This window comes from Danio aesculapii, chromosome 23 (assembly GCF_903798145.1).
Source record: "Danio aesculapii chromosome 23, fDanAes4.1, whole genome shotgun sequence".
NCBI lineage: Eukaryota > Metazoa > Chordata > Actinopteri > Cypriniformes > Danionidae > Danio > Danio aesculapii.
This window is the reverse complement of record NC_079457.1, coordinates 26,612,141-26,639,408: the sequence shown is the minus strand read 5'-3', so window position 1 is coordinate 26,639,408 and position 27,268 is coordinate 26,612,141. Positions and strand designations below refer to the sequence as shown.

General features: G+C 35.2%; 2 protein-coding genes and 1 non-coding gene across 11 annotated transcripts; 2 read left to right on the top strand and 1 right to left on the bottom strand.

Moving 5' to 3' along the window:
* Window positions 1–22,233, top strand: tpd52l2b (tpd52 like 2b). Of its 9 annotated transcripts, none has more exons than XM_056448656.1 (10): window positions 1–199; window positions 3,935–4,086; window positions 4,232–4,380; window positions 7,231–7,290; window positions 12,364–12,411; window positions 13,531–13,632; window positions 17,760–17,786; window positions 18,084–18,125; window positions 18,337–18,385; window positions 20,706–22,233. In XM_056448656.1, exons 1-10 carry the CDS (start codon window positions 181–183, stop codon window positions 20,790–20,792), a joined length of 735 nt encoding a protein of 244 aa, XP_056304631.1. In that variant the 5' UTR covers window positions 1–180; the 3' UTR covers window positions 20,793–22,233. The 9 variants fall into 9 exon arrangements, with proteins under 9 accessions (XP_056304631.1, XP_056304630.1, XP_056304633.1 ...); XM_056448655.1 differs by having other exon boundaries at window positions 18,081–18,125; XM_056448658.1 differs by lacking the exon at window positions 7,231–7,290.
* Window positions 22,234–23,180: 947 nt separating this feature from the next.
* On the bottom strand, window positions 23,181–23,252 carry trnae-cuc (transfer RNA glutamic acid (anticodon CUC)). Its single transcript has one exon. It is a non-coding gene; the product is annotated as a tRNA-Glu (tRNA).
* A 305-nt stretch (window positions 23,253–23,557) lies between these two features.
* Window positions 23,558–25,497, top strand: ppdpfb (pancreatic progenitor cell differentiation and proliferation factor b). The gene is made up of 5 exons (XM_056449147.1): window positions 23,558–23,718; window positions 24,270–24,362; window positions 24,437–24,514; window positions 24,864–24,963; window positions 25,131–25,497. Exons 2-5 carry the CDS (start codon window positions 24,308–24,310, stop codon window positions 25,243–25,245), a joined length of 348 nt encoding a protein of 115 aa, XP_056305122.1. The 5' UTR covers window positions 23,558–23,718; window positions 24,270–24,307; the 3' UTR covers window positions 25,246–25,497.
* Window positions 25,498–27,268: the final 1,771 nt, after the last annotated feature.

Genomic DNA, 27,268 nt, shown 5'->3' with positions numbered 1-27,268 from the left:
AACAGCGCACTTGGGCAGCTCTTCAAGCTGAGCTGGCTGATCGCTCGGGTTCTGCTGTGGGCTTGTCAGGCGCTTCTGGATGTTTTGATAGAGGAGGGAAGACACGCCACCAGGTTTTTGCACAGTCCTCTCAATTCCTTAACCGTCAAGACAGCATTTTGAAGAGCTAAACTCGACGACATGGACACCGCCAATCAAGGTAAACAAAAACAAAGCAGTCGTGCGCGGTCACAACAGTTGTTGCGTTTGTCGCGTAATGTCAAGTAACTGAAGCCTTATCTCTGGATCCCAGCGCGTGAATGTGCGCTGGAGAAGGGGAGATAAGGGCAGGGCAGGCGATCGGGTTACTAATGCACAACAACAACACGGGACAGCTGAGTGCAGATTTGTTTTGTTAACGTTACATTGATTTGATTTGTAACGGAATCATACTTGAAATGGTGAAACTATATCCTGCCTATTGCTCGTGCGCTTTGCGACGTGAGCATTTTCACGTATTTAGATTTGGGGTTTCAACTTGAACTCACGAGTTGAGACATGACTTGTCTTTTTGTCTGTGGTCAGGTTATGTGATGCTATTTAAATGAGCAGTTTAGGGTCATCGAGGGCCTGATGACACGTCTCATTAATATAACTCAGACACAAGTGACACCCCCTCACAGACTGACCTAAATTGAGCACGGTTTGATCTGCGAAACCTTTGAACTGTGTACACGTGTGTTGAATGGATGGAAAAGTAGAGCCAATAAATATATGAATTGTATATTGTTTTTAATTAAGGTCAAGGTAAAATTTATTGTCTCCTTTAGGAGATATTTGTTTTAGAAAAAAAGTTCTGCTGTACATAGACACACACAAGACAACATATACCATACACATTAAAAATGAATCCTAAAATACCTTATAATATAAATTAAGTTCCATTAAAACATTAATTTAAAAATGCAATGTGCACCCACTGCCCTCTGTCATGCCAAACAATGTTATCTTAGTCCTACCCTACTTGCTCATTGTTCAGTTTAATTAGGAACAAAAGAATGTTTATATCTATTATACTTGCATAGTGGAACCTTATATCTTCTGCCAGAATTCATCAGCTCATACTCCAAAAACAACAAGCGCAAAGAGTCAGATAAAATCTTGCCAGCTTGTTGAATTATGCACAACTCAATGATGTCTTGTAGCAAAACCAAGTGTCTCAATCCCATAATTTTCCTGCCACTCTCATTAAGTTATTTACTTGGGTTCTCATCATACATATATACACTAGATATCGCATACGGACCCTGAGTATGCATCAATACCACCATCACATTTGTACAGGGCTCCCTGGACAAATGTCATACAGTCTCGCTTGTCAAGACCAAAGCTAATCTGAAGATGCTGGACTTTAGTGCTGTGTACAGGTGTAGTAAAGAGCAAACAAAGCACAAAGGCAGAACATTTCATAGGTAAGATTTGGTCTTTTATGTTTTTGTATGTTATGAACTTTTGTGCTAAACAAGTAACGTTATTGATGATAATACAGTCACTTATCAACTTGCACGAAATACCCAGCAAACAATGTAAATCAAATTTGACAACAAGTCACTGCGGTGCTAGAAGCTTGTATTATTGTTGACTAAGTGAACGAGTCATTCATAAGATTTATTCACAAACGAATCGCGTGCGGTCACTGATCTATTGATGTAGAAAAGTGATGTAAAATGATAATTTTCGTAATCTAAATAAATACCTGCATACTGACCGCTGGGGAAACTCCCGATCATAGATGTATGTGTATATATCTCTGGCTCTGGGTAGCCACAGTCCTCCACTGCCTCTTGGTCCTGCATTAATTTCAAAGGAGCACTACCCTGTACTAAAATGACTCTGTTGACGCATTCCTTCCAATAGACAACAACAGGGTAGGCAACATCTAATGTATATATCTATGGCTTCTCATAAATACAGCATGTCGCCAGCAGGGAAGCTCCATCTTGGATCCAATGCATTAATTCATAACATGGTGTAATTGCATTTTCAATTTTACTGCAGTGAAATGACTAACTTTCTTCATCTGTTGTTTAAGTTTTTGCTTTGTAATTTAGATCTGTTTTAAAAAACAGGTGACAGGTTGAAAAAACAAATATAGAATTACTGGAGACATTAATGAATGAAACAAGTTTTTTTTCTCTCAGTGGTGACCTACTTGTGAAAAAGAAGTTTTGGCACTACAAATTAAAAGAATTAAAAGAAAAAAAAAAATTAAAAGAAAAAAAAAAATATATATATATATATTATAGAAATAGCCTTTAAACAAAACCTTTTCTAATTTACTGCATGGTTGGCTTTAAAAATGATTAAAAATTAAATAATTAAAAATTCTTTTTTCCAATATCGTGCAGCCCTAGTTGGCTGTTGCTGGTGCTATTAGGGGTGGGACATTCTTTTGTTTTTTTGAGAGCATTTGATTGGTCAAAAATCAGTGCAGTGAGGGATGGGTCATGGTTATTTTAGGTTCTTTTTTCCCAGAAAATAAAGACTACTATGTTTAAATGTCTGCTCGGAGTGAATTTGGAGTGCTTAAAGTAAATGCACATGCAATTTCTGCAATACTAGCAGCAACATCCATAAAACAGACTACATAAATCATTATTTTCAAATATACAGCATAAGTTGTTTTCTGTACATACTCAATATGAAGATATAGGGCTTGTTAATAAGAAAAGCTTTTAAATTTGATCTTTTACCATTTGTCTTAATAGTTTTAAAATGTACATTTTATAACATTTACATTTCTATTTAATTTTTTTAAATCACCTGTTACATTTATTTTAAATGGGGATTAAAAATCAATTCTGTACAGACTTATATTTTATATGTTTAAAAATCAACTAAAACAGGGCAATGTTAAGTATTTCTTAGAAGAAATGTAGACTGCTTAGATGTCAACTCAAATTCAAAGTAACTAAAGTATAACATCAGAAGTTGGCTAGTATATTAATTATTATATCTGTATCATGATACAGAAATACATTATTATATAATGATATGAAATATTAAATATAAATTAGTTCTTTACTCTTTTGTTTTTCTCCATTTCACTGTGCTGCTTTTCCTTTTTATATATAAATCAATTCAAAACAGTGATTAAAAAAATTGTAAAAATTACTTGATTAAGTCTGAAAAATCTGAAAAATACTTCGGTTTTACTTCGGCAGCACCACAATACTATGACACCAAAATACTGGTGGTGCCTCTGTAAATTTTAAATGGTATTATTGTCATTATCGATTCTACAATACTTAATGTTGCATTTGAAAAAGTCACTAAAATGCTCACACATTTGTGCCGGCAAATAATCAATAGAACTCTTAATCAATTTTGTTTTAATAGCCTGCATTAAGGCTGCAAAACTGTGTAGAATTTGTGCCTTGTTTTCTGATGCTTCAAACACACATATGAATCAGTTCATTTCTTTTCCTGTGAATATGATATATGATTTAGCTACAACACCACAACAATCTCTTAAAAATAAATTTGGAATTACGTTGGATTCTTGCCTGAAGACTGAAAAAATATAGATGAGAAAACCCAAAAATAGCAACAGGAAACACTAAGAAAACAATAATTTTTCACTTCATATTTTGTTGGTCAGTTAACTACAAAATAAACGAAAAAACAAAGAAGATTTGAGGTGAAGTGATGTGCGTCAAAAGACGATATTTTTCCACAGGCCAAACACAAACTGTTAAACAAAAGTGATATATTCATAATTTAATTATAAGTATTATAGTATTTGTGACAATTTGCTTTATTTCGTAGATTTAGGTTTAAAACAGTATCGTGATACTAATTGGTATTGTGATACTTCAGCTGGTATAGTATTGTGGCTTATGGTGTCGTGTCAACCCTAATTTATATTACTCAACACATCCTCATTTTCTTACAGACATTAATCTGAACTCGCCACACAAAGGCCTGGGCTCGGACTCAATCTCAGAAATGCCAGAAGAGAGAGGCGCAGCGGCTGTGAGTCCTGGGACTCTCCCTCCAGGCCTGACAGAAGAAGAGGCAGAGGAACTCAGACTGGAGCTCACTAAGGTAAACACCTGCACCCTCCATGAGGCTGAAGGTCTTCTCTGAATAGGTCTTCAAATCAGGGCTGAATTTTCATTTATTCAGAATTCACATATTTTTTTTGTTGACTTTCTTGCCTCTAAAAAAATCTGTGACATTCCTATGGCAGGTAGAGGAGGAGATCAACACCTTGCGGCAAGTGTTGTCAGCTAAAGAGCGCCACGCATCGGAGCTGAAGCGCAAACTTGGCCTCAGCCCCCTGACTGAGTTTAAACAGAACATCACTAAAAGTTGGCAAGACGTCCAGACCTCAAATGCGTATGTATACCTTCCTTACTCATGTCCTGCTTACTCAAACCCAGGAGGCAACAGGTACAGACTTTTGGGTTGCCAGATGCAGAGTTGAACCCTCAATGCCTGCGAGACCCTGAAGAAGTGACATTGATTTGATGTAATTTTAGACGAAATTTTAAACAAAGGTGGTTTGTTGATGACCCTTCAGAAATAAGTAATCGGACATAATCCCAGACAAAATTTGAAATAAAATGGGTTTGTTGATATGGCAAATGGGTAATGACTCTGTATGATGGCAGCTCCTGTTGCTGCTGCCATAAGTGGAGGAATTCATTGCAAAACCAAAGCCTCTCTGACTAATCCACCTGCAATATGCTCTCCTCCAGCTCACAGACATCCCTCTCGCTTTATTCTGCTGGAAATCAGCCTAAAAATTGAGAGTCGCAGGTGTGGTGCACATTACCTCTTGAAAGCATGAGTTTACACCAAACGTGGAATTTAATATTCGCACCAGTAAATTACATGCAAAGTCAATGCAAACACCCTAATAGAGACCAATTTTCAGAGCAAATGATGTGGAATATGAGGCATTTACAGAGAACTTCGCCTCAATTTAATCTACCACACAAGTTCAAATAATTAAACTCAAGCTAAAAGATTGCATAAGGGGAAAACATCCCATGAGTAAACTAGAGAGAGTCACGCAGTGCTTTGTGGCTGGTATGAACTCTGTGTATATTATTGGGCATTTGTGGCGTTAACTGAAAGTCCTTCAGTGTAATTGTTTTGTCAGTTGAACAATGCTAGTCCAAGGGCTCTGTGGGAGGACTATAGTCGTCTCCGACATGAATGACTGCCATTTGTGTTTAAGCTGGAGCACATGGCCATTGATAACTCTTGGGGTTTTAGACAGAAACAAAAGATGTTTGCTATTTTAGATCGTGTGTGTTGAAGTGCTTGTGTAGTGTTTTGTAGGGTATGATTCAGGACAGTACTCTGGGTCCTTAATAGCCTCAGGTTTAGCATTAAACTTATTTTAGGTAGCTTCAGTTTTATGTTGTTTTTATGTAGTTACTGCTAACCAATATAGATGCATGTTTGAACTAGTTTTTGACTTATGTTAACCCTCCACCCCATTTTTTAGGGACAGAAGCTGGACAGTTTTTTTGACAATAGATTATAATATCTCAGGGTCCGTAGTGTGTAAGTTGTAGGTACATATAGGTAAATGGGTATTTACAGCCAATATGATTTTAACTTGGGCAGCAAAATGAATATCCTAGATAGATAGCCTTTCTAATACTTTCCAAGGGTGCATTCACACCTAGACTTTTGTTTCTGAACCTGGCGCATTTCTCTTGTTAACGTGGTTCGTTTGGCATATGTGAAACCAGCAATCGTGATCCGACCCACACCAAAACAATCGGTCTGAGAATGAGGTGGTCTCGGCTCGATTGAAAATAACTCTGAAGTAGATGGATTTTATTGAGAAAGCGAAACGATCGAATGAACTAACAAACCAGGCTATTTCACAGTATATTATGGATATGCAATAGCCATATATACAGCTTTATGAAGAGAGAATGATGAATAGGGCGGGATGTCATCATTCCTACTGGTATATGTGCGTTTCATGTCAAATACAAAAGTGAAAGCATGCTGAACTATTAACAAGAGCTGACCAAACTACAGTCCCTCTATAATGTAAAGCCTGTAATGCATAATGTATAAGAAAGTCTTACCATTGATTTATATTGGGTGACAATGTCTGTGGGTGTCACCATTAAAAATTATAGCACAGCTTTTTGCTTATAATGTCTTAATAAAATAAGGACGCATGACAGCTGAGCTGGACTCTGAAAAATAAACCGTGGAACTCTGACCGATGTGAGGAGAGTTTACTCACACGTGATTTGTTTTAACAATTTTGGTCCATTTAGAAACTTTCAGTGTGAAAGTGAACCGCACCAAGAACAAAAATAAACATCGTAACAATTGTAATCCCCGTTTCGGAACAAAACCATGGATCTACAGGTGTGAAAGCACCCTAAAAGAGCAAAAATAATTTAAGCAAATGATGACAGCAGTCAGGAAAAAAGAAATACGTCACATTAACCTTCTCTTTCTTAGTTATTTCATTAAATACTCCATTGCAGTAATGTTAACTGGTTTTCAGAATTGTCATTTAGAAGATTACAGTGGTAATATAATGGCGTGATATAATGCCGTAAATCTACGTTTTAAAAAGAAAACCTCAAAATCTTGCTGCAGTAACACTTTAAAGCATAGTTCACTCAGAACTGAAAATGCTGCCATCATATATCTACCTTCACTTGTCCCAAAGTTTCTTTTTTCTGTTGAACACAAAATATGTTTTTTGAAAAATAACCCGTAACCATTGACTTCCACACTATTTGTTTTTCCTACTATGGAAGTTAATGTTTACTGGAGTCTAACATTTTTCAAAATATCTTATTTTGTCATAAACAGATAAAGGAAACACATAAAGGTTTGTAAGGGATTAAAGGGATTGGTGGTGTATATGTAGGTCAGTCAGCTTTATTGTTTATACTTAATACTTAAAACTTATACTTAAATTTTTTTATTTATATATTTATACTTTTTGTAAATTGCAATAAATTCAAATTTGACATGCAACATAAAATCATAGTCATAATTTAAAGATAATATAAATGTTAAACGGTAACTCAGTTTGGCCAGAAATCAACAGAATAATTTGCCTGGCCAATGTGTCAGTCTTCAAAACCAATGTCAGAAAATGTCACAGTAGGACAATAAAAGAGAATCCGTAACCCCTCTCCTTCTGCTTTAGTGATGTGCTGTTTAGCACATAACTGCATTTGTGTGTTTTAGCTATGTGACAATGTCAGAAAAGCTGGGCCAGTGGAATGAGAAGGTTACAGGGTGTGACATGTAAGTCTTTGACTGTGTCAGCACATATTTACACAGAGTGTATTTGCAGTAAATGCATGAATTTCTCTCACCTGTCTGTAACCCGTCAATAAACCCAGAGCACATGAACACCCGAATCCAGAGCTCCACCCTTGACATCTCACTATAAACAGTGGGAAACATAGCTGATTCTTTCAGTGTTTTCTGCTTCTGGTAATCAAAAAAAGAGTGAATGCAGACAGTATGTCAAAGATTCAGGTATTCACATGCTCAGCCCTTGATGTGTTAAATGGACCGTCCATTACAGGTACAGTCTAACACAAATAACCAAAGCTTGCCTCTCATAAAAAAAAAATGAACAGGTTTTTGTAGAGGTTATGATGTGGTCTCCTGTAGCTTTGACTCAAACTTGTCAAATATCTGAAGACTGACTGAAAACCTTCACAGTATTAAAAAACAAAGACTGTTATAGGAGAAAATAGCATCTTGGGGGACAAATGGTAAGAGCTAGTGGTATTTTTTCACTTGTTGAAGTGGGTGTTTGCAACGTTGAGTCATGTCTCGCATGTTTTTCACTGTTCTGTTTTAGTACATTATTTTGTCCACCCATGCAAATAGTTGACTACTACTTTGTGTCTGAAACTTTCAGGATCTTACAGCAGTGTGCTTCTTTAAATGTTATGTTGCATTTGTTTAACAAGTGTGAATTATCAGCCACTGATCTTTGCCTATTGAAATTATTTGTTTCTATATAAAGTTTCACAATTTTTTTTAATGTAAATACATAGTTCGCGTGAAAAAATATACTTGACAATGTTGATTTTACTAGCTAACATTTTTTTGCCACTTTTTTATTTAGGTTATTTTTTTACAAAACAATAATTTAACAGAAAAAAACATGTTAACATATATCATTACATACATACACGTATATCAATATGCACATACATAATTACCCATATATACACCACATAAACTTGCATGTAAAATAAGCTAAAAAAAAAGCCAAACGATTGCTATATCTCTTTCAATTACAAATCACTTAAATGGGGATGTCTTTATATTCCATATATATGAAAATATCTGTTTTCATCCTGAACATAAATGTTAGTTTTTTCCATTGAATTTCTTTAATTATCTAACTTTTCTTTTTAAATTTAATAATTAATCCACTGAAAAAAAGTTTGTTTTGGTAATCTTCAATCAAAGTCTGACTGTTTGCTTCCACATTTGGAGTGGTGATTCTTCTGTTGATATCAACGTGAGGGCTTCCATAGCAACTGTATATCAATAACCTTAAGTATGAATTACATTGTCATTGAAAAAGGATACAAGAGAGGGTGAAAGAAGAAATAATAATAAAGAACATGCTATAAACATGAGGGTAAGACATTTAAGACTCAATTGCAGTATATAAATTAAAGTCATTACAAAATGTAATAGTTCTGTTTGCTTTCTTATTTTCAAATAATGAAATTAAATTTAAATAATGACAAAATTCTTGCAAAAAAAAAAAACAGGCAAATATGGTTTGGTATTAGTAAATTTGCATTTGTAGATATGGAATATACAAAGAAAATAAATTTAATTTATAAGAAAACATGCAGATCTTTAGAGACAAATTCATAATAACCACAAATAATTTCTTTAAAAGTAACAGAAACATCCTGTTGTATATTATCATTAATAAATGAGCCAGTATGTTTCCTTAATTACAAATTACAAAAGGGGTACTCTTACCATTAGTTTGCTATGAGAGAAGGGCGTGCAAAAGAAAGCTGCACCCCTACTCAGTATTCTATTTCAGCTGGAGGTACATCAACACACTGGAATAAAAGTTTCAGCAACTTCTGGTTCATGTGGACTTTAAATGCTACATTAATTCACCATATATGCTGCTACTGTTTAAAAGTTTGAGATTGGTACGATTTTGAAATATGTTTTTGAAAGAACTCTAAGAATGCTAATCAGAAATACAGATAAACAGCTCCTCTGAAAAATAGCATTGGAATATAAAAACAACTATGTCCTCTAAATACTATATTTCTATAATGTAATTTATTCCCATTAAGGCGAAGCGGAATTTTCAGCAGCCATTCAAACTTCTGTTTTTAGTGGCACATGATCCTGAAGTCATTCTGAGGGGGTGTAAAAAGAATTTCTGTAGCAAAATGAATGTCATTACTTGCCCCTTTTTATCAGTATGCCTTGATGGTATACATTTTCTTTAAAAATGTAAATGAAATGAGTTTTTTCTGACCTAAAAGTTTGAATCTCACTGCAATAAAATTAGGCTAATTGCTTATATGATTCACCCAAAGATTAAAAACAGATATTAATTTACTTACCCTCAAGCCATCAAAAATGCAGGTGTTTTTTTCTTCTTCACTAGAATATTTTACTTTGAGTGTCCAAAAAAAAAAAAGAGACAGTCTTGAGCACATTCATGATGACGTTCTGAACGACAGGCTGTACTTGTACCTATCGTTTCACTTCATAACACCTAGTATAAACTAGACTCACTAGCATTAATGTTGTCTAGCTTGTATTTGTTTTGACTCCAAGTAGCCATTGACTTGCATGCATGAATCACTAAAGAAATTCAGCAAAAATCTTCTTTATTGCCCTAATAAAGGAAAGTCACCCACATCTTAGATATCCTGAGGGTGAGTAAATCAACAGCAGGCTTTTATTTTTGATGAGATATCCCTTTAAGCAATTTTGCTTGATTTATACAGTTGAAGTCAGAATTATTAGCCCCCCTATTTATTTTTTTCCCCTCTGTTTAACGGAGAGAAGATTTTTTTCAACACATTTTTAAACATAATAGTTTTAATAACTCATTTCTAATAACTGATTTATTTTATCTTTGCCATGATGACAGTAAATAATATTTGACTAGATATTTTTCATGACACTTCTACGCAGCTTAAAGTGACATTTAACTGCTTAACTAGGTTAATTAGGCAGGTTAGGGTAATTAGGCAAGTTATTGTATAATGATGGTTTGTTCTGTAGACTATCAGAATAAAATATAGCTTAAAGGGGCTAATAGTTTTGACCTTAAAATGGTTTTTAAAAAATTAAAAACTTCTTTTATTCTAGCCAAAATAAAACAAATAAGACTTTCTCCTGAAGAAAAAATATAATCAGACATACTGTGAAAATTTCCAAGCTCTGTTAAGCATCATTTGGGAAATATTTAAAAAAAGAAAAAATAAATTCAAAGGGGTCTAATAATTCTGACTTCAACTGTATATGAAATGCTCAGGTAGATAGATAAATCATTTGAATGAATAGTTTTTTAAATGATTTTAAAGTTAGGCCTGTCTTGATTTTTTTTGTTTTGTTTTGCGGTGTGCCGTATATAGTCTTCGAATTTTTGTGATAAATGATTATTATTATTATTTTAAAACCAATTTATGCCTATGTTTATTCATTGATTATACAACAGTATATAAATATGCATAAATTCTTTCAAGTGACAATACGACATGTAAATGTCCAAGTAAAGCGGCTTTAACGTTATTTGTGAATCATCACATTTCTGGAAGATTTGAAGGGTAGATCATTTCAGCCTGATCTCACGAGAAAACGTAAGTATTTTACGTTTTGTCAGTTCAGTGGCTAATTCGAATTGTTGGAGCCATACATTGTATAATGGCATTTGGACACTTGGTGTCAGTACGATACTATATAACTGTTGCTTCACTGCATTAAGAAAGAGGTTGGTAGAAAGCACACAGTTTTTGACCGTAATGTACTACAGAGAAGCGTGCAATATAGATTGAATCTTGTTGATTGGAAAAATAGACGTTTTATTTACATCTGTTTTGCCTACCGACTCTAACATTTACGCGAAAGCCGCTACACGTATGAATTTGACGAGTTCAGTCATACCAAAATGTATGATTTTAAAAAGGAGGCGTGCCACCCAACCCCACCCCTAGACTCAACCGTCATTGGGTGATGAGCAAATTGTACTAAATTGTACAAACTAGATTAGCCACTAAATTAAAAAGTTACGAATTGCTGTGAGATTGCGTTGATCATTTGAACACCTTCTTTCAACCATCAGTAGTTTTTAGTTTAAGTTTTCGATCTTGAACGATATGTATAGCATCATTAAAAATGATTGAGGTCATGCCCTTGTATTGCTCAACATAGTCGATATTGATTATTGTGACAGGCCTAGTTGAAGTTGCTGAGACTTTGTACCAACAAAGACATTCCTTTGTACCAAACAGTAAGAGGGGAGCAGTTAAGAATACTGTGGCTGAATCCATCAAACTGACATCAAAAGAGAGGAAAGGCTACTCTAAACTTAAAGCAAATGATCAGACTGTCACCTAAAGAATAACAATGTGTGCTTGCAAAGCAAAACTTCAACATGTTACATGAATTGTGATGCATTACGCTATATAGACCCAGCTTCATCATAATCTGAAATTGCGCCTTGTGATTAGCCTATGTTTTGCTCTATTCATTTGAATTCTAGCGGCAATCCTTATGTAGTTGCAGTGCACATCTAAACCTGTCAGACAGGCTACGCTATCACGAGTGTGTGAGAGATGTCCCACTTCCCTCTTTATACACATCCAGACAGAGACGTCTACTGAGAGAGCATATGTTTGTGTTTGTAAGGAAAGTCATGTCACATTCAGATGAACAAATGCCACGTCTGCGGCAACACAAATCAACATGTGCTTCCTGAAACCATCCTGCCGTTTTTTGTGCGCTTGCTGAATCATTACATCAAGATCTACTTTGCAATATCCTCTGCGCTAACAGGCTAATCGTTTTCGCAATAGCTAAGGCAGTTTGTAACGCCATTTTGTCTTTCAAGTTGACTTGAAAGCTCAAACATACTCATTCTTATTATTTTTCCCCAAGTAAAACGCCTGGAGTTTGTGTGTCTAAGAATGATTTGAGTAATACTTGTGTTGCTTTGCTAGCTGTCTTGTTTACCAGCACTTGCATTCCGCTTGTGAGGCATCAGAACTAATTATTATCATTTCAAAGTGCTGTGTGTGCTTCTAGCACATTGTGGTTGTTCGAGTGCAGATGTGAATGCATTACCCTGTTCGTTTGTAGATATCTTTCAGCTTCTTCCACTCTGGATGACATTACCAGCTCTGAAGTGTGAGTTCATTCATTCTTTATGTTCATTTTGTATGTCTTAAAGGTCTCTTTATGGCCGTTCAGGGTTAAAGGTTTGGTTTAAGTTGGCTTGCTGTGGTTGCAGACATTTTGTTGCTGGGTTTTTGGTTATCACAGGGTTATTATTGGTTATTACAAACATATATTGCTTTTTTAATAGTATAATTTGTAGTGTGCTTAAACTGTTTAAAAGTTTGGGGTCTTTAAGATTTTTATCACTTTTATGCTGACCAATGCTGCATTTATTTGATTAGCAAAACCGTACAAAATGGTAACATTCTAAAATATGATTGCAAATTAGAATAACTGTTTTCTATTTAAGTATGTGAAGAGTTTAAGATTTTCATCTAAAATTTGCATTTTTCTCAGGCTTTTGTGTGTAACTTCAGTAATTTTACTGTTATGGCAAAGAAAAGGCCATTTTCATTGCCTTAAATGTGAAATAACTGAAGATAAATGTGGGAGGCTCAGAAAAACTTTTAGAGGAAAATTTCAGACGACACTTGGAGGTTTTTGCATCTGAACCCTTCATTTTAATTTTTGCTGTGATGTCAAATCTGAATCTTCAGCATCATTCCTTTAGTATTTAATAGCATATGCTCCTTTGGAAATCATTGTAATATGATAATTTGGTGCTCAAGAAGCATTTCTAATTATTATTATATCGGTTTAAAACAGTTGTGCTGCTTAATTTTTATGGAAACCTGATTTTTTTTTCAGGATTCTTTGAAGAAAATGATCAAAAGTATAAGATTTGAATTAGTAAAAGCATTTAATTTTACAATAGTACAACATATTTTAATAAGTTTAATTAATCTTTGCTGAATAAAAGTATTCATTTTGTTAGATGCTTAAAGAAAAGTCTTAATCTACCTAAACTTTTTAACAGTATAGTTTATTTTTTTCCAGTTCCTATACAGTGAAACTACTAATATTTCTGAATGAATCTAATGGAATCTGACTGGTTTTGGTCACCTTTGATTGTTTTGACTCCCTTGTGAGAAGTGAAAGTTTATCATGGACATTAATGTGTATTAAATGTTATTTATACTTCTCTCTTTCCCTCCACTTCCTCTTCCTTCGGCACTCTTCCTCTAACAGGTATAAAAAGACTCAGGAAACGCTGTCTCAGGCTGGACAGAAGACCTCGGCTGCCCTCTCCACCGTTGGCACAGCCATCAGCAGGAAACTGGGTGACATGAGGTACGGCAAAGTCAAAATGCCCACTCTTATTCTTCCTGTCTTTCTCCTCTTCTGTTATTCGGGTCACAAATTTACACCGTGACTCTACTATTACTTACATTTGAATTCTGATTTTTAACTTGCATGTTTCGTTAATTCGTCAATATTTCAATAATGTGAATTAAGACTAACGCGTAGATCCTTTTCTATATCTATATACATTTCATCTAACTTTGCTGTTCTTTTTTTATTTGAAGTGTGCTTGAAAAGCTCTGTAGTGGATCTCTATCTCATACATTTGTTTTAACTTATTCTGTCTTTTGCTTTGTTCAGACATGCAGCAAAAGTCCAGTTTAAATGTACAGATTTTGAAAGTCTTTTAAAAAAAATCTAATCTAATTTCAACCACGGACAATCTGTGAACGATGACATTAAAAACCAAATTGACATTGCATACAGTCTGAACAAAACCTTTGCCTTTTTTCATGTGGTTATTGATCCACTGCTTTCTTTTGCATTCGTGTCCCATCCTGTTGTCATTCATCATCATAACTGTGAAGCCATGAGTAAGCGTTAATGGGGTCAGAGCCACTTTAACTGCATCCGGCTCTTTTACTCCTCAGACCATAAAGCGGAACTCTCTCGAACCTGTTCTCCTGGCTTCTCGTTCACTTTACTGCAAATGCCTTACCATTATTTGCACACTTTTATTTAACTTCCTTTACCACCCATAATACAAACAGAATGCAGAAAAAGCAAGTTTTACTATGGGCTGTATTGCTTTTTGTTTTTTTTTATTAAACATGACCTGTTCATAATTGAATTTTGCCCAGAGCTGTTTCCCTGTTGAACCCCCCCCCCCCCCCCCCCCACTGACTCTTTAGCCCCCCCTCATACTCCCCTCATATTTTTTGGGAAAGTGTTTTATAAATTTTGTAAAAAGATTACTATACCTCTGAATATGATGGTGTCAATGTTTTGGAAGTTTCTGATTGGCTAATTGATAACATTTGAGTTAATTGGAGGCACAACTGTAGATTTGTATTTAGGCAAGGCAAGTTTATTTCTATAGCACATTTCATACACAGTGGCAGTTCAAAGTGCTTTACATGAACAGGAATAAAAGAGACAAGTATAAGAAAATAAAAACAAATGACAAAAATTATTAAAAACAGATAAAACTAATTCAAATGTGTTAAAAACTGGTTATAAATAAATGAAAAAGAAAAAGACATAATAGTGCGATCTGTCGAACGTAGCACAGTGCTCATTCAGTAAAGGCACAGCTGTGTTTTCAGTCTTGATTTGAAAGCACCTAATGTTGGAGCACATCTGATCGTTTCTGGAAGCTGATTCCAGCAGCGAGGGGCGTAGCAGCCATCATACCACTCAGGAAGGAGAAGGATTCTGTGTCCCAGAGATGAACGTGCTATGGTATGAACTGTGTGTATTAACCCCAGAACAAAAGCAAAAGACGCTGTGAAGACACTGGCTGAACTGGTAAGAGAGTTTCCTTATACACAGTGAAACGAGTCAGTACCAACATGAGCTGGAAGGCCATTCAGCCATTACTCCAAAAGCATCTTAAAAAAGCCAGATTACAATTTGCAAAATCACAAAAAGTACTTTAATTTCTGGAGAAATGTTCTGTGGTCTGATGGAATTAAAAATGTTTGGCCATAATGACCAGAGTTACATTTGAAAGACAAAGAGAGAAGCTTACAAGCCTAGAAACACCATCCCAACTGTGAAGTATGGAGGTGGCAGCGTCATGTTGTGAGGCTGTTTTGCTGCAGGAGGGACTGGTGCACTCCACAGAATAGATGGCATCATGAAGAAAGAACATTATGTAAAAATATTGAAGCAACATCTCAAGACATCAGCCAGGAAATTAAAACTTGGCCACAAAATGATCTTCCAAACAGACCATGACCCTAAGCATACTGTCAAATTAGTTCAAGTGTGCTTTAAGGACAACAGAGTGAGTGTTTTTTAGTGACCATCACAAAGCCCTGATCTCAATCTTATAGAAATTTGTGGGCAGAGTTGAAAAAGCCTGTGCGAGCAAGACAGCCTACAAACTGGCTCAGTTACACCAGATCTGTCAGGAGGAATGGGCCAAAATTCCAGCAAACTTTTGTGAGAAGCTTGTGGAAGGATACCGGAAATATTTGACCCAAGTTATTCAGTTTAAAGGCAAAGCTAAAAAATACTAAGGAAATGTATGTAAACTTTTGACTGTCTAGAAGTTAATAAAAAAATTCTCAAAAAAATGAACTCAAATGTAAATCATTTTGGTAATCCTAACAGTCCTAAAATAGTAAACATTAAGTATGATTTAACATCAGACATTAAAAAAAAGTGTTATGTGCCTTTTTATAGTGTATGTAAACTTCTGGTTTCAATTGTATATCCTGCAGTTGCTGCTATTGCACTCCTGGTTCGACCCAAACTGCATTTCGTTGCCTACATGTGTAATGACAATAAAGTTGAATTTAATCTAATCGAATTGGTCCTCTGTGACCGGAGAGCTTAAATCTCGCAATATATTCTGCTCATAAGCTAATATATGCATATCTGCGCTGTTTGACTTTAAAACACTATTATAAGTGATCAAAATGGCTTCATGCTTGTTTAAAAGTGAGTTTGCTGTACTTTTTAATCCCCTCACACATGTGCTGACTATGTGTGAATAAACATCTTAAGTAGTTTATTGTTCTTACTTCGTCTCTTTTTCTCAGCCTATTTTCTGACTTCGAAGCAATATCTAAGAACGTGGAGGACAAATAAAAGTTCTGTCAACACCTCACCCTCTATTTGTTTTAAAAACAGCAGTTTCGTAGGCTGTTGCGTTTGTTGACTGTCAAATTATAAGTGTTGACACTCTCCCACAATGAAATTTGCTCCAATAACCTTTCATACTCTACACATAAACTATATATTCTTTGGAGTTAAGAGTTAGTATTGGTGTCAAAATCATTAACCATTTAATAATCTGTCTTAATGACAGAGAAATCCTAATCTCTTCATTCAGTAGATCAATCATTTCATTAATACATGAATTTTCTGCTGCTGTGCTTCTACACTACTTGACAAAAGTCTTGTTGTCGATCCAAGTTGTAAGAGCAACAAATAATAACTTGAATCATTCAATCATGGAACCCGCATGGACCCAAGATTCTCATAGAAATCAGTCAAGTTTGGTGAAGGAAAAAAATGATGGTTTGGTGTTACATTCAGTAAGGCGGCGTGTGAGAGATCTGCAGAGTGGATGGCAACATCAACAGCCTGAGGTATCAAGGCATTTGTGCTCCCCATTACATTACAAACCACAGGAGAGGGCAAATTCTTCAGCAGGATAGCACTCTTCATACTTCAGCCTCCACATCAAAGTTTCTGAAAGCAAAGGTCAAGGTGCTCCAGGATTGGCCAGCCCAGTCATCAGACATGAACATTATTGAGCATATCTGGGATAAGATGGAGGAAGTATTGAAGATTAATCCAAAGAATCTTGATGAACTCTGAGAGGTCTGCAAGAACGCTTTCTTTGCCATTTCACATGACTTTATTAATAAGTTGTTTGAGTCATTGCAGAGATGTATGAATGCAGTCCTCCAAGCTCATGGAGTCATACACAATATTAATTATTTTTCCACTGCACCATGACTTTATATTCCATATTCTATACTGTGCGTTACTTCTGTTAAGTGACAAGACTTTTATCTAAACAATGTCAGACCTTACTGTCCTAATTAAAAATCAAGGCATGATCATATTTTATTGTGGTAAAATAAGCGTAATCTAGTAGCGTTCGCCTTTCATATAAGCCACTTCTGATACCAAATGATCAACTAGAAGTCAAGTTATTATTTGTTGTTCTCAAAACTTGGATAAACGACAAGACTTTTGTCAGGGGGTGTAAACCTCATCCTTCATTCATCAACTTTGTGTCATTAGCATGTTGTTCACCTCCAGAAATTTGTTTTGGTATAAATTTAGTTTCACTTTTGATTTTCAGTTTCCCAGCTGTCCTCTGTACCTGTTTGTATGATAATGTTTTTCCTGCTTGCATTGGCTATGCTTTATCCCAACATGATTTTTGTTTTATTCCCGTTTCTTTTTAAACGCTGCCTTTGCTTGGTCTACAGAGCTCTTCCTTTCTCTAACTCCTTTGGGTAAGACTGATTAATGTCATCCAGTCATTAATGTACACCATGGAGCTCTGCTTTAATACCGAGCCTATTTAATTTGAATAAATGCTTTGATTATCATTTGAATACAATATTGATTTTAATGTTACTTTACATCCAAATCCCTGCTCATGCATGAACACTGTACTTTATTATGTGTGTAAAATGGGGTTTGTAAAGGTCAGAAATCTGAGCTCGGCATACTCACAGCTGCCTTAAATACTGTCCTGCTCGCTTTTCTAACACACACAACTTTTTCTTCCTTTAATGCCTTCGAAGTAGCAACTACTCCATTCGTCATTCAATAAGTATGCCAACTATGAGGTAAAGTGCTACGGTGAACCACAGACCTAAATGTTTCTGATTCATTGGACTTTAAAATGTTAAAGCAATTTGTGTTGCTATTTTACTCTGTAAACTGCTGGATTGAATGTTTTTTGCATGCTTGTGTTTTTATCCTTTTATCTAGCAGTTTGTCTAATTTACTGTAATGTCTTTATGAACGTTTGGGATTAACACGTGTTTTGTTAAACAGGAACTCTCCAACCTTCAAGTCATTTGAGGACAAAGTTGGAAACATCAAGGTAAGCTTCATTTTTGGCAGATGTCTCATTATTTTTATAAATGCTTTTCAGTGTTTCAAAAGAGATTTGTCTTTAACACTTTAAATATGTTTAAATATTGACACAATAATTGAATCAAACCAAAATCATGTAGTTGGCAAGGTTATTTATCTATTTATTTATTTATTTTTTTTATTTATTTATTTATTTATTTATTTATTTATTGTGCTCAAGTCTACACTTATTTTAACACAACACAGTGAAAGTATTGATATTGTAAAACATTATTACAATGTATAAAGCTGTAATAATGAATATTAATATATTATAAACATATTTTAAAAGATTCTTTGTATTACTTTGGTTGCAAATCACATTTTTCAGCTTAATTTTTCCAATATTCATTGTGATGCTCTAATACGATGATTAGATTATAAATAAATGTTTATTATTGTTATCTGTGTTGAAAACAGTTGTGGGAAACATGATACATACATGCATACATCTATACATGCATACATCCGTCCATACATACATACATGCATACATCCATACATGCATTAATTAATTAATTCATATATATATATCGTGACAAATTTGTGTGAACTGACCGGGGCCTAAGACATTTATATATATATATATATATAAATGTCTTAGGCCCCGGTCAGTTCACACAAATTTGTCACGATTTCTTGCCACAGTTTCTTTGACGTAGAGTGTTATGGGGGTTTGTAAACGGCAAATCGAGTTTGTACTTTCGAGGTAATCTGGGAACACGTTCAGTGCTGCGAATACATTATAAAAGCATGTCCTGCATATTCAAATACTTGATTACACTAATTAATTTGTCTGATTGGCACAATGGATGATTTTGTCATTAACAGTGAAAACAGTTTAATATAGGCTCCTCTGAAACTGTGAATATTTGACTTTAATTTTATTTAGGCTAGATTATTATTTTATTTAACAAACCCGTTTTCAGTGCTTTGGCGCTGAAGCATATAGCAGACTTGTTTTGAAGCATCTCACCTCAGATGTTATTCTTTATTTTTGTTTATCTAGTAGAAAACTGACCAACACAAAATACATTAAAATTAAGATACAAATGATACCAAACGAATTTTGTTTCTAAAAGACAATTTTTCCAAGAAAAATTACAGATTATATTTTTGTTTGTGCCCCTCCATTACTCAACTATACGTTGCATCACAAACCTCTGTCATATATTTGCTAATTTAAATATGTCATTATTTTAAAGATTATGCCTTGAGCATCTGATTTCTCCTCAGTGCTGATATGCTTTCATTTTCTTCATCTCACTCACGGAAAGTTCAGGCAAGAGAGTGTTTAATAAGCAGCCCCTGGCAATATACATTTAGATTTCACAAAAATATCTTAATATTAAAAAGGAAACACATTTGATCCTGTCAAGATTTTATCAAGACAAAACTGCTAAATCTGACACAGTGAATTTCAAAACCGACTGATCGAGAGATCTAAGCGAGGCTTTAAGTGTCAGTTTGGTCAGTCTAATGTCCTTGCTCATTTTTTTTTCTTTTTCATTATTTACTCACCTTTTACACGTCACAAACCTTTTGGGATTATTTTCTCTGTTGAACACAAAAGAAGATATTCTGAAAAACCTTGTAAACCAGTAATCAATGACTTGCGTGGGATTTGTTTGTCCTATTGTACAGGTTTCCATTTTTCTTCAAATCTTTATAAAATCTTATGAATTGTAGAGGACCCATAGGGCATGTTTACACTAGTCTGTTTTCTATATAAAATAGCGTTTGTCATTGTCCATATTGCCATTTTTATTACATTTCAGGAAAACGGTCTCTGTCCACACAGTACAGCCTATAACTCATGATACTTGATCATTCATGCTCACTGAGCGTGTGCATATTTTGCCTGCATTTGTACTTGCCATCTACCAGTTGTGTACTGTAAATGTTGATATGAGAGTGGCTTGATGAATCAGGAATGAATACACAATCATCCAGAAAACCAATCAGAGTAATTGTGGATAGCCACACCTCCATTTTCGATCCACACCTCATCCTCATCAATAATGACCCTGCATTTCCAAACTAAGCATTTTAATACCTTAGCATTTTCAAAACGCTATGTTCAGACAAGTCGAAAATGCTTGGGTAACATAGCACAATATATAACATAACCATAATACAACATTAACATTTTAAAATAAAAAATACACTAGTGTAAATGTCTCCCTTAAAGTCCCTCTAGGATTATGTGTACTAATATTACGACTATTATTCCCTTCAGCAGCGTCCTCCATGTTTTTTTGACCATGTTCTGGTTGTTTGTCTTTCAGTATAAGGTGGTTGGAGGTAAAGCCAATGGTGAAAGTGCCCACTCTCCGAATGAGGCGGACCCCGCGCAGGAAAACGCTCCATTCTGAGAGCCTGCCTCTCTCCACCCAAACACTCATCTCATTTCTTTGTGAATCCTGACTACACCCACACTTCAGTTCTCCAAATCCTTGCGTTCCTCCATCCCTCCTTCCTCTGAAACCCCTCCACCTCCTGCTAAGCATGTGCTTGCTCATCTCACTAAACACACACAGTACAGGGGACATCTGTGACATGAAATCCTCACAGGTTGTACAAAAGATGTTGAATCATTTTGTATTAGAAACTATTTTACACTGCTTTGCATAACGTTTTTACATAACTTTTATCTATATATAAATATATATATGAATATAAAGGAAAACAGATAACTATATTTAAACCACTGCCAAGCAGCGTTCATCAGATGGCAGAGGGGTACAAAAATACACCAAGGAGAAACATTTAAATCCCGAGGGGGGAGGATTATAGACCAATAAAGACAACAAACTGCAGGTTTCTATGCTGCTGAGCATTCAGTTGAGTTGTTTTTTTACTCTCAGTACAATGTGAAGCACTGCTTTGCTGTACACCTGGTGAATGTCTGACCTTCTCAGTCGGCCTTACACTTTCACTCTGTATTGCTTTATTGGTCTCCTGCTGGAAAACAAATCATGTAACGTGAATTATTATTATTTCTTTCTTTAGCTTTGTTCATTCTTGCTCCTCGTTCAGTTATTTTCTTCAGATTGTTGGGAATGTTTTATTTATGCTGTTTACTTTACGGAAATCGCTTGCCTTTGCTTTGTGCCATGCTGTTATTAAATGCCATAGGCTCTTTTTTTCCTGTCAGAATGTTTCACAAACATAATTATCACTTCACAAAGATCACTGTTCAGTTGTAAACAAATAAAAATGCAATTGTTCTCATGTGCACTAACCCAAATTGTAACACAGTCAGTCGAATTCCTTTTGTTAGCGGCATTTTTTCCCCCAACAGACATAAACACTAGTGTAGTCTGTATGGTAGCACAGTCACTTTTTAACCTGAATGTTATTGGGATTTATTTCACTATTATTAGCATTTGTAATCTATTATTTTACATGAATATTTTCCTTCGTTCTATCCTGATATTTCATTTACTATGGGTGTCGGTGAGTGGCCTTGTTTCAGTTTAATACATAGCTGTTTACCACATGTGGATACAAGGGATTACAAATATTTGATTGACTGATGCCAATTTCACACGGCTTTCTACCGGAGTCCGTGTGTTATGCCATAGAATTAGTGGGTGGATGCAACTGTTGATCTGTGAATGTTGAAAAGATGGTGGACATTCAGAGGGAAAGGACTTTTTTGTTGTTATTTTTAGTTCATGTGATTTCGGAAGGTTATAGGGAACAGGCACCATATAGCTTTAAAATAGAGATCGTTTTCGTTTAACACAACAGTGGTGTAACGCTTCATTTACTTTGTCAGTCGTTTGTATATCAATAAAGCATTCGTTCAAATTGCCTTTGTTTGGGTTGTTTTTGTCATGACGGATTTCCTCCAGCAGGCGGCAGTACGCTTCAACTGACAAGCATAGGATTGCTTTTATTCCCTCCCTACAGAAGAGATGCTAAAGCTAGGAGTCACTGGGGCAAAGTTGACTCGTGATAGCTATTGGTTTGTCTCGATTTTTCGTAAAGGTTGAAGGGTTAAATGCAAAAAAAGATGTTTTAAATGCATGATTTTCTTCATATTTTGGCAAATTTTAAATTTAGTTGGGTATAATTTATTCATTCATATTACTTATTGTGCCCTGACTGCTATAGATTATTATTTAATACTTAATTGTTCGTTATAACCTTCATTATATATTTCTAGCTTAAATCTAGGTTAAATTTTTCTTTGACCTAAATTCAATACGGTATGACAAAGAGGTTATGCTACTTGTATATTCAGGTCAGGGCAAGAAACCACATTGTTTTACTATCTTAAAGGGAGTACACTCTAAACTTAAGGTTCTGTCATCATTTACTCACCATTCACTTGCTCCAAACCGGTTTGGTTTCTTTTTCTGAACATAAAAAAAGTTGCAAACTGTTAACCATTGTAAAAAGTATTTGTTTTTCTGACCAGACAGGTTTATGTGTTCAACAGAAAAAGTGACCCACAAAGGTTTGGAACCACTTGAGAGTAAATTTAGTTTTTGAGGTGAACTGTCCCTTTTAGTTTTATTTTTGTTTACTTTTATATAATAATGACTTTGAAATGTGTTTAATATTTTATTTTAATTATTATATATATATATATAAAATATATATATATATACACATACACAGTATATATATGATTACCATCAATTATTATTATTATTTAATACTTATGAAGTGTCACTTATATCGCTATATAATAGTCAGTTTTTGTAACAAATTGTAATTATTAATTTGAAACGGAAACAAAAAAACAGACGTTCCCTGACCGGGAATCGAACCCGGGCCGCGGCGGTGAGAGCGCCGAATCCTAACCACTAGACCACCAGGGAGCTGTGTGATGCAAGATCAAGTTAAGCTTTCAAGACAAACTACCACGATACCAATTTATTGAATTATTGTACTTATTTATTAAGTGCATTAATTAAGAATCTCACGAGGTATTATGTACAGAGTGTGTGTAATCTTGGTCAGCCTGTCATTGTTTCAAAATAGAGCGCAACCCTCCCGTCCTGGTTTTCTCTGGTTTTATCCGGTTCTGAGCTGAGGGGGTTTATATAGATGAGCTAAGCCACGCCCCTTTTTGCTTCAGTTTGTGGGCGACGTCACCTCTCTATATAAATTCCAGCCATCTAGATATTTTCGTTAGACAGCATTGCGGTAGATATTTCCGGACGTGGAAGGTCTTATCCATCCAAACCTTTTCAAATGGGCCCCATCGCCTAGCGTTTTCTCCCCAGAGCCTCCGACTGAATCGAGCAGGGTGCTTTAATAACATCGGCACGAGCGGCAAAGAAGGTGAGGCGGTGGTCTGGACTTCATATTTTTTGAAGTGTGGTCATTGTTTGTTTGGGTTAGATAGTGTGAGCAGAGTAACGTTACAACTCGAGAAAATTGCATTAATCTCCATTAACGTCAAGCATCCTGATGTAAAATTGCAACCATGCGATTTACGTTCATGTTTCATGGTAAAAAAATGCTGTTTTGTGAAATGCATGGCTAATCTGCAGCTGTTGTTATTCCCATGAGCTTTAACTTTCCCGTGTAGCCTCCAGAAAAAAAAACATGCTGTGGGAAACACTTTTTAATGATTGTCTCGTGTGACACCGATGTCAGTTTGGTTAAACTTTTAGTTGACACTTACTGTAATGATCAGGCCTTACACAAACAATACCCAACCAAAAGGATGTGGTTCACGATTGAGTGATAGAGTATTTTAAATGCCTTCTTTTAAATCCATTATAAGGCTTTTTATCCGCACCAGGGTTCAATTAAATAGTTTTTATGCAGTTTTGATTTGCTAAAGATTCAGCCATGTATGACCAAATGTCTTATTCCTCTCTTCACAGGGTTTCCATCTAAGTCACGATTTACACAAGTCTGTAAAATGGCAGCCATCCCAGCTAGTGGTTCTCTTGTTGCCACTCACGATTACTACAGAAGTAAGTTGCTTTAGCGAGTGCTTTTTATTCTCTTAAATTCATACATTCTCTGAATGGTTGCCGTTTCTTCTCAGGGCGCATCGGCTCTACATCCAGCAGCAGCTCATGTGGCAGTTCAGAGTATAGTGGGGAGGTTATTCCACATCATCCAGGTGAGTTGCGTCACATTTCATCCTCTTTAAATCAATACTTCTCTTCAACAGTTTTGGCAATCACAAAGACATTTCATACACATTCATTTAAACCAATTGCGCAGTCTGCTCCGACTTTTATCTGTTGAAATGCTCTTAATCATTTGAACAGTTGAGTAAGTCCCCTCATTGAATTCACAGAATGAACTTGCTTAGTCATCAAACAGGGCTTGGGTTGGACTGTATGCATGTCTTTGTTTAGAGATCCTTTAGAAGTGATTACATTTGTGCTTGTCACCGTATACTTAATCCATTACAAGATTAAACTGGTGTGCTTTGTTCTGACTTGTTTTAATTGCTCCTAATTTAGGATTGCCCAAACAGGATTCAGGCCATTGGTGGTCCAGTTTCTTCTTTGGGAAGCAGAACCTGCCTGGTATGGGAACTCTTGCGGAGGAGGCTCAGCAGAAGTGAGTCACTGGATTGAGTTTCAGCCAGTTTTGGTTGCATGTAACATGAAGGCCGTGCCAAGAGCTGGTTTTAAATGTAGATGCAGTTGCAGATTTTAGGTTTCACTATGGTAGTCATGCCAATTTGCTAGTATTCTGAGTCCCTTGATCTGATTGGTTCTTTGCAGGTCAGGGGTGGTGAGTGTGACCAATGGGCAGGTGACATGTGTTGCCCGGGAGATGGTTATGAGGCAGGCGAGTGAAAGCAGTGATGGAGGCAAGTCGGAGGCGGGGAATTCTTGAATCCAACATCAGATTGGGACATCAACGCTAGGGGACGGACATGGCTCCCTTTTCTTTTTCTTTTATCTTTTCCCCAATCCATTTAATGGGCTATTTTAGTACTTATTTTTGTCTTTTTTTATTGACATAAGTGTAAGTGAACTTGAAAAGAATTTTGTACATTTTTACACATCTGTAACTGTTTGTTACTTGTTGTTGTCGTCTTATCCTATGTTTTTCAGCACAATAAATGTTTTAAAAGGCCAACCATCACCATGTTGTTGTTATTATTATTATTTTTTTAATCCATACGTCTCTTGTAAAGTTAAATGGAAAGACCTGTTTTGTAATAACAGGTTTCTATAAATGTATTATGAATGCATTTCAGTGTGGTACAGCCACAAATGTTTAGGAAAACCTTGAGAAAAAAGTCGTGGTGTTTATCAGGTTTTATTTTCAAAATTGTCAATTGGGTTATTTCATTTACACACACACACACACACACACACACACACACACACACACACAGTTAGGCTACAAAAACTTGATTGGGGGACCCCTAATATATATAGACCACCCCCTTCTGACAAAGTCTAGAATTTGGCCCCTATATGAGCCCATTATTTGTCCCATTTTTTACAGTATGTCTTCATAAATTGTGAAAAAATAACCAATAGAAGAAGGCTTTTATTATTTTAATGGACAAATTCTGACTGAGGAAATGAGCTGGCCAGTTTGTTATTTGCCTGTAGGCTACAGCTTTCAATTTGAAACAAGGTTTTACAGATTCCCAGATTTTTTTGTTTGTTTATTTGTTTTTTATGACTGATGAAAATAAATTAAAGTGCACATCTGTAAACATTTTTGACAAAAAAAAAAAGTATGATATGCACAAAACTGTAGGAAGTATTTTTGTTGCATCAAAAAGTGTGGTAAGCTAATCCAGCACATTTGCAGGTCCAAACAGGTCCACTTTTTTGAGAAAAAAAGAACCACCCCTTTTAATAGGCTGGCTACGGGCATATATATATATATATATATATATATATATATATATATATATATATATATATATATATGCGCACAAACACACATTAGTCAACATTCGAGGTGGAGATGGTAAATCTTTTAATCAAGTTTGTCATTAAATTATCTATTTTTGTCTTTGTACTGTTTTGAATTTTTTTTTGATCCACTTCAAATGTTGACTAGTGTGTGTGTGTATATATGTATTTCAGTTACACTTCAAATATCTGTAAATAGATTTCTGTACTTTATGATTTATGTTTTTACCACTTATTTGTTTTTTTAAATCGCATTACTTTCCCCAAAAAGCTTTTGATGTCGAAAAATGGGCTTTTATTGACATTTTTAATAGATTGAAGTAAAGGGTTACAAATTACAGTACAAAAACCTGTTAATAAGCTGCCAGTACATTTTCTGTTATTCTACAAACTTAGTTCTCTATATATTCTTTCCTAAACAATTTCTTGTCTCAAACTACTAAAATGTCAATAAAAGTCACTGTTAAACTAGAGTTGAACTTTCAACATTAAAAAATGAACAGAACAAAAACTCCAATAATTGTGAAGCACAAAATACACAAACTGTTGATTAACTGTTTGTCTCTTTGCTGTCCAAGCTGAAAGCCTATATTAGTATTTAACATATGCTGCGGTTCAAAGTGTATTTATGCAAGAGATTAAATATCCAGGCAAAAATATATAATCTCTTGTTTAAATACACTATGCTAATACTAATATATGTGTGTTATCTTTGTTATATAGTATGTTTTCTAAAAGAAAAAAAAGATTCTGGTGTAGTGACTCAGAACAGTTCTGGAAATTAATTTTAGCACTTATAGATGATGATGATGATGAGACCTTAAAGTTTATGTATGTAGTAAACAAAACCATGTCATTTCTTAACAGAGAAAGGTGGACTTCATTCGTAAATAGTTTAATAGGTATATTTACAGAAAGTAGTCCACATCACATCCTACACCATACAGTTTTTATGACTGGGTTTCACAAGTTTGTATTGC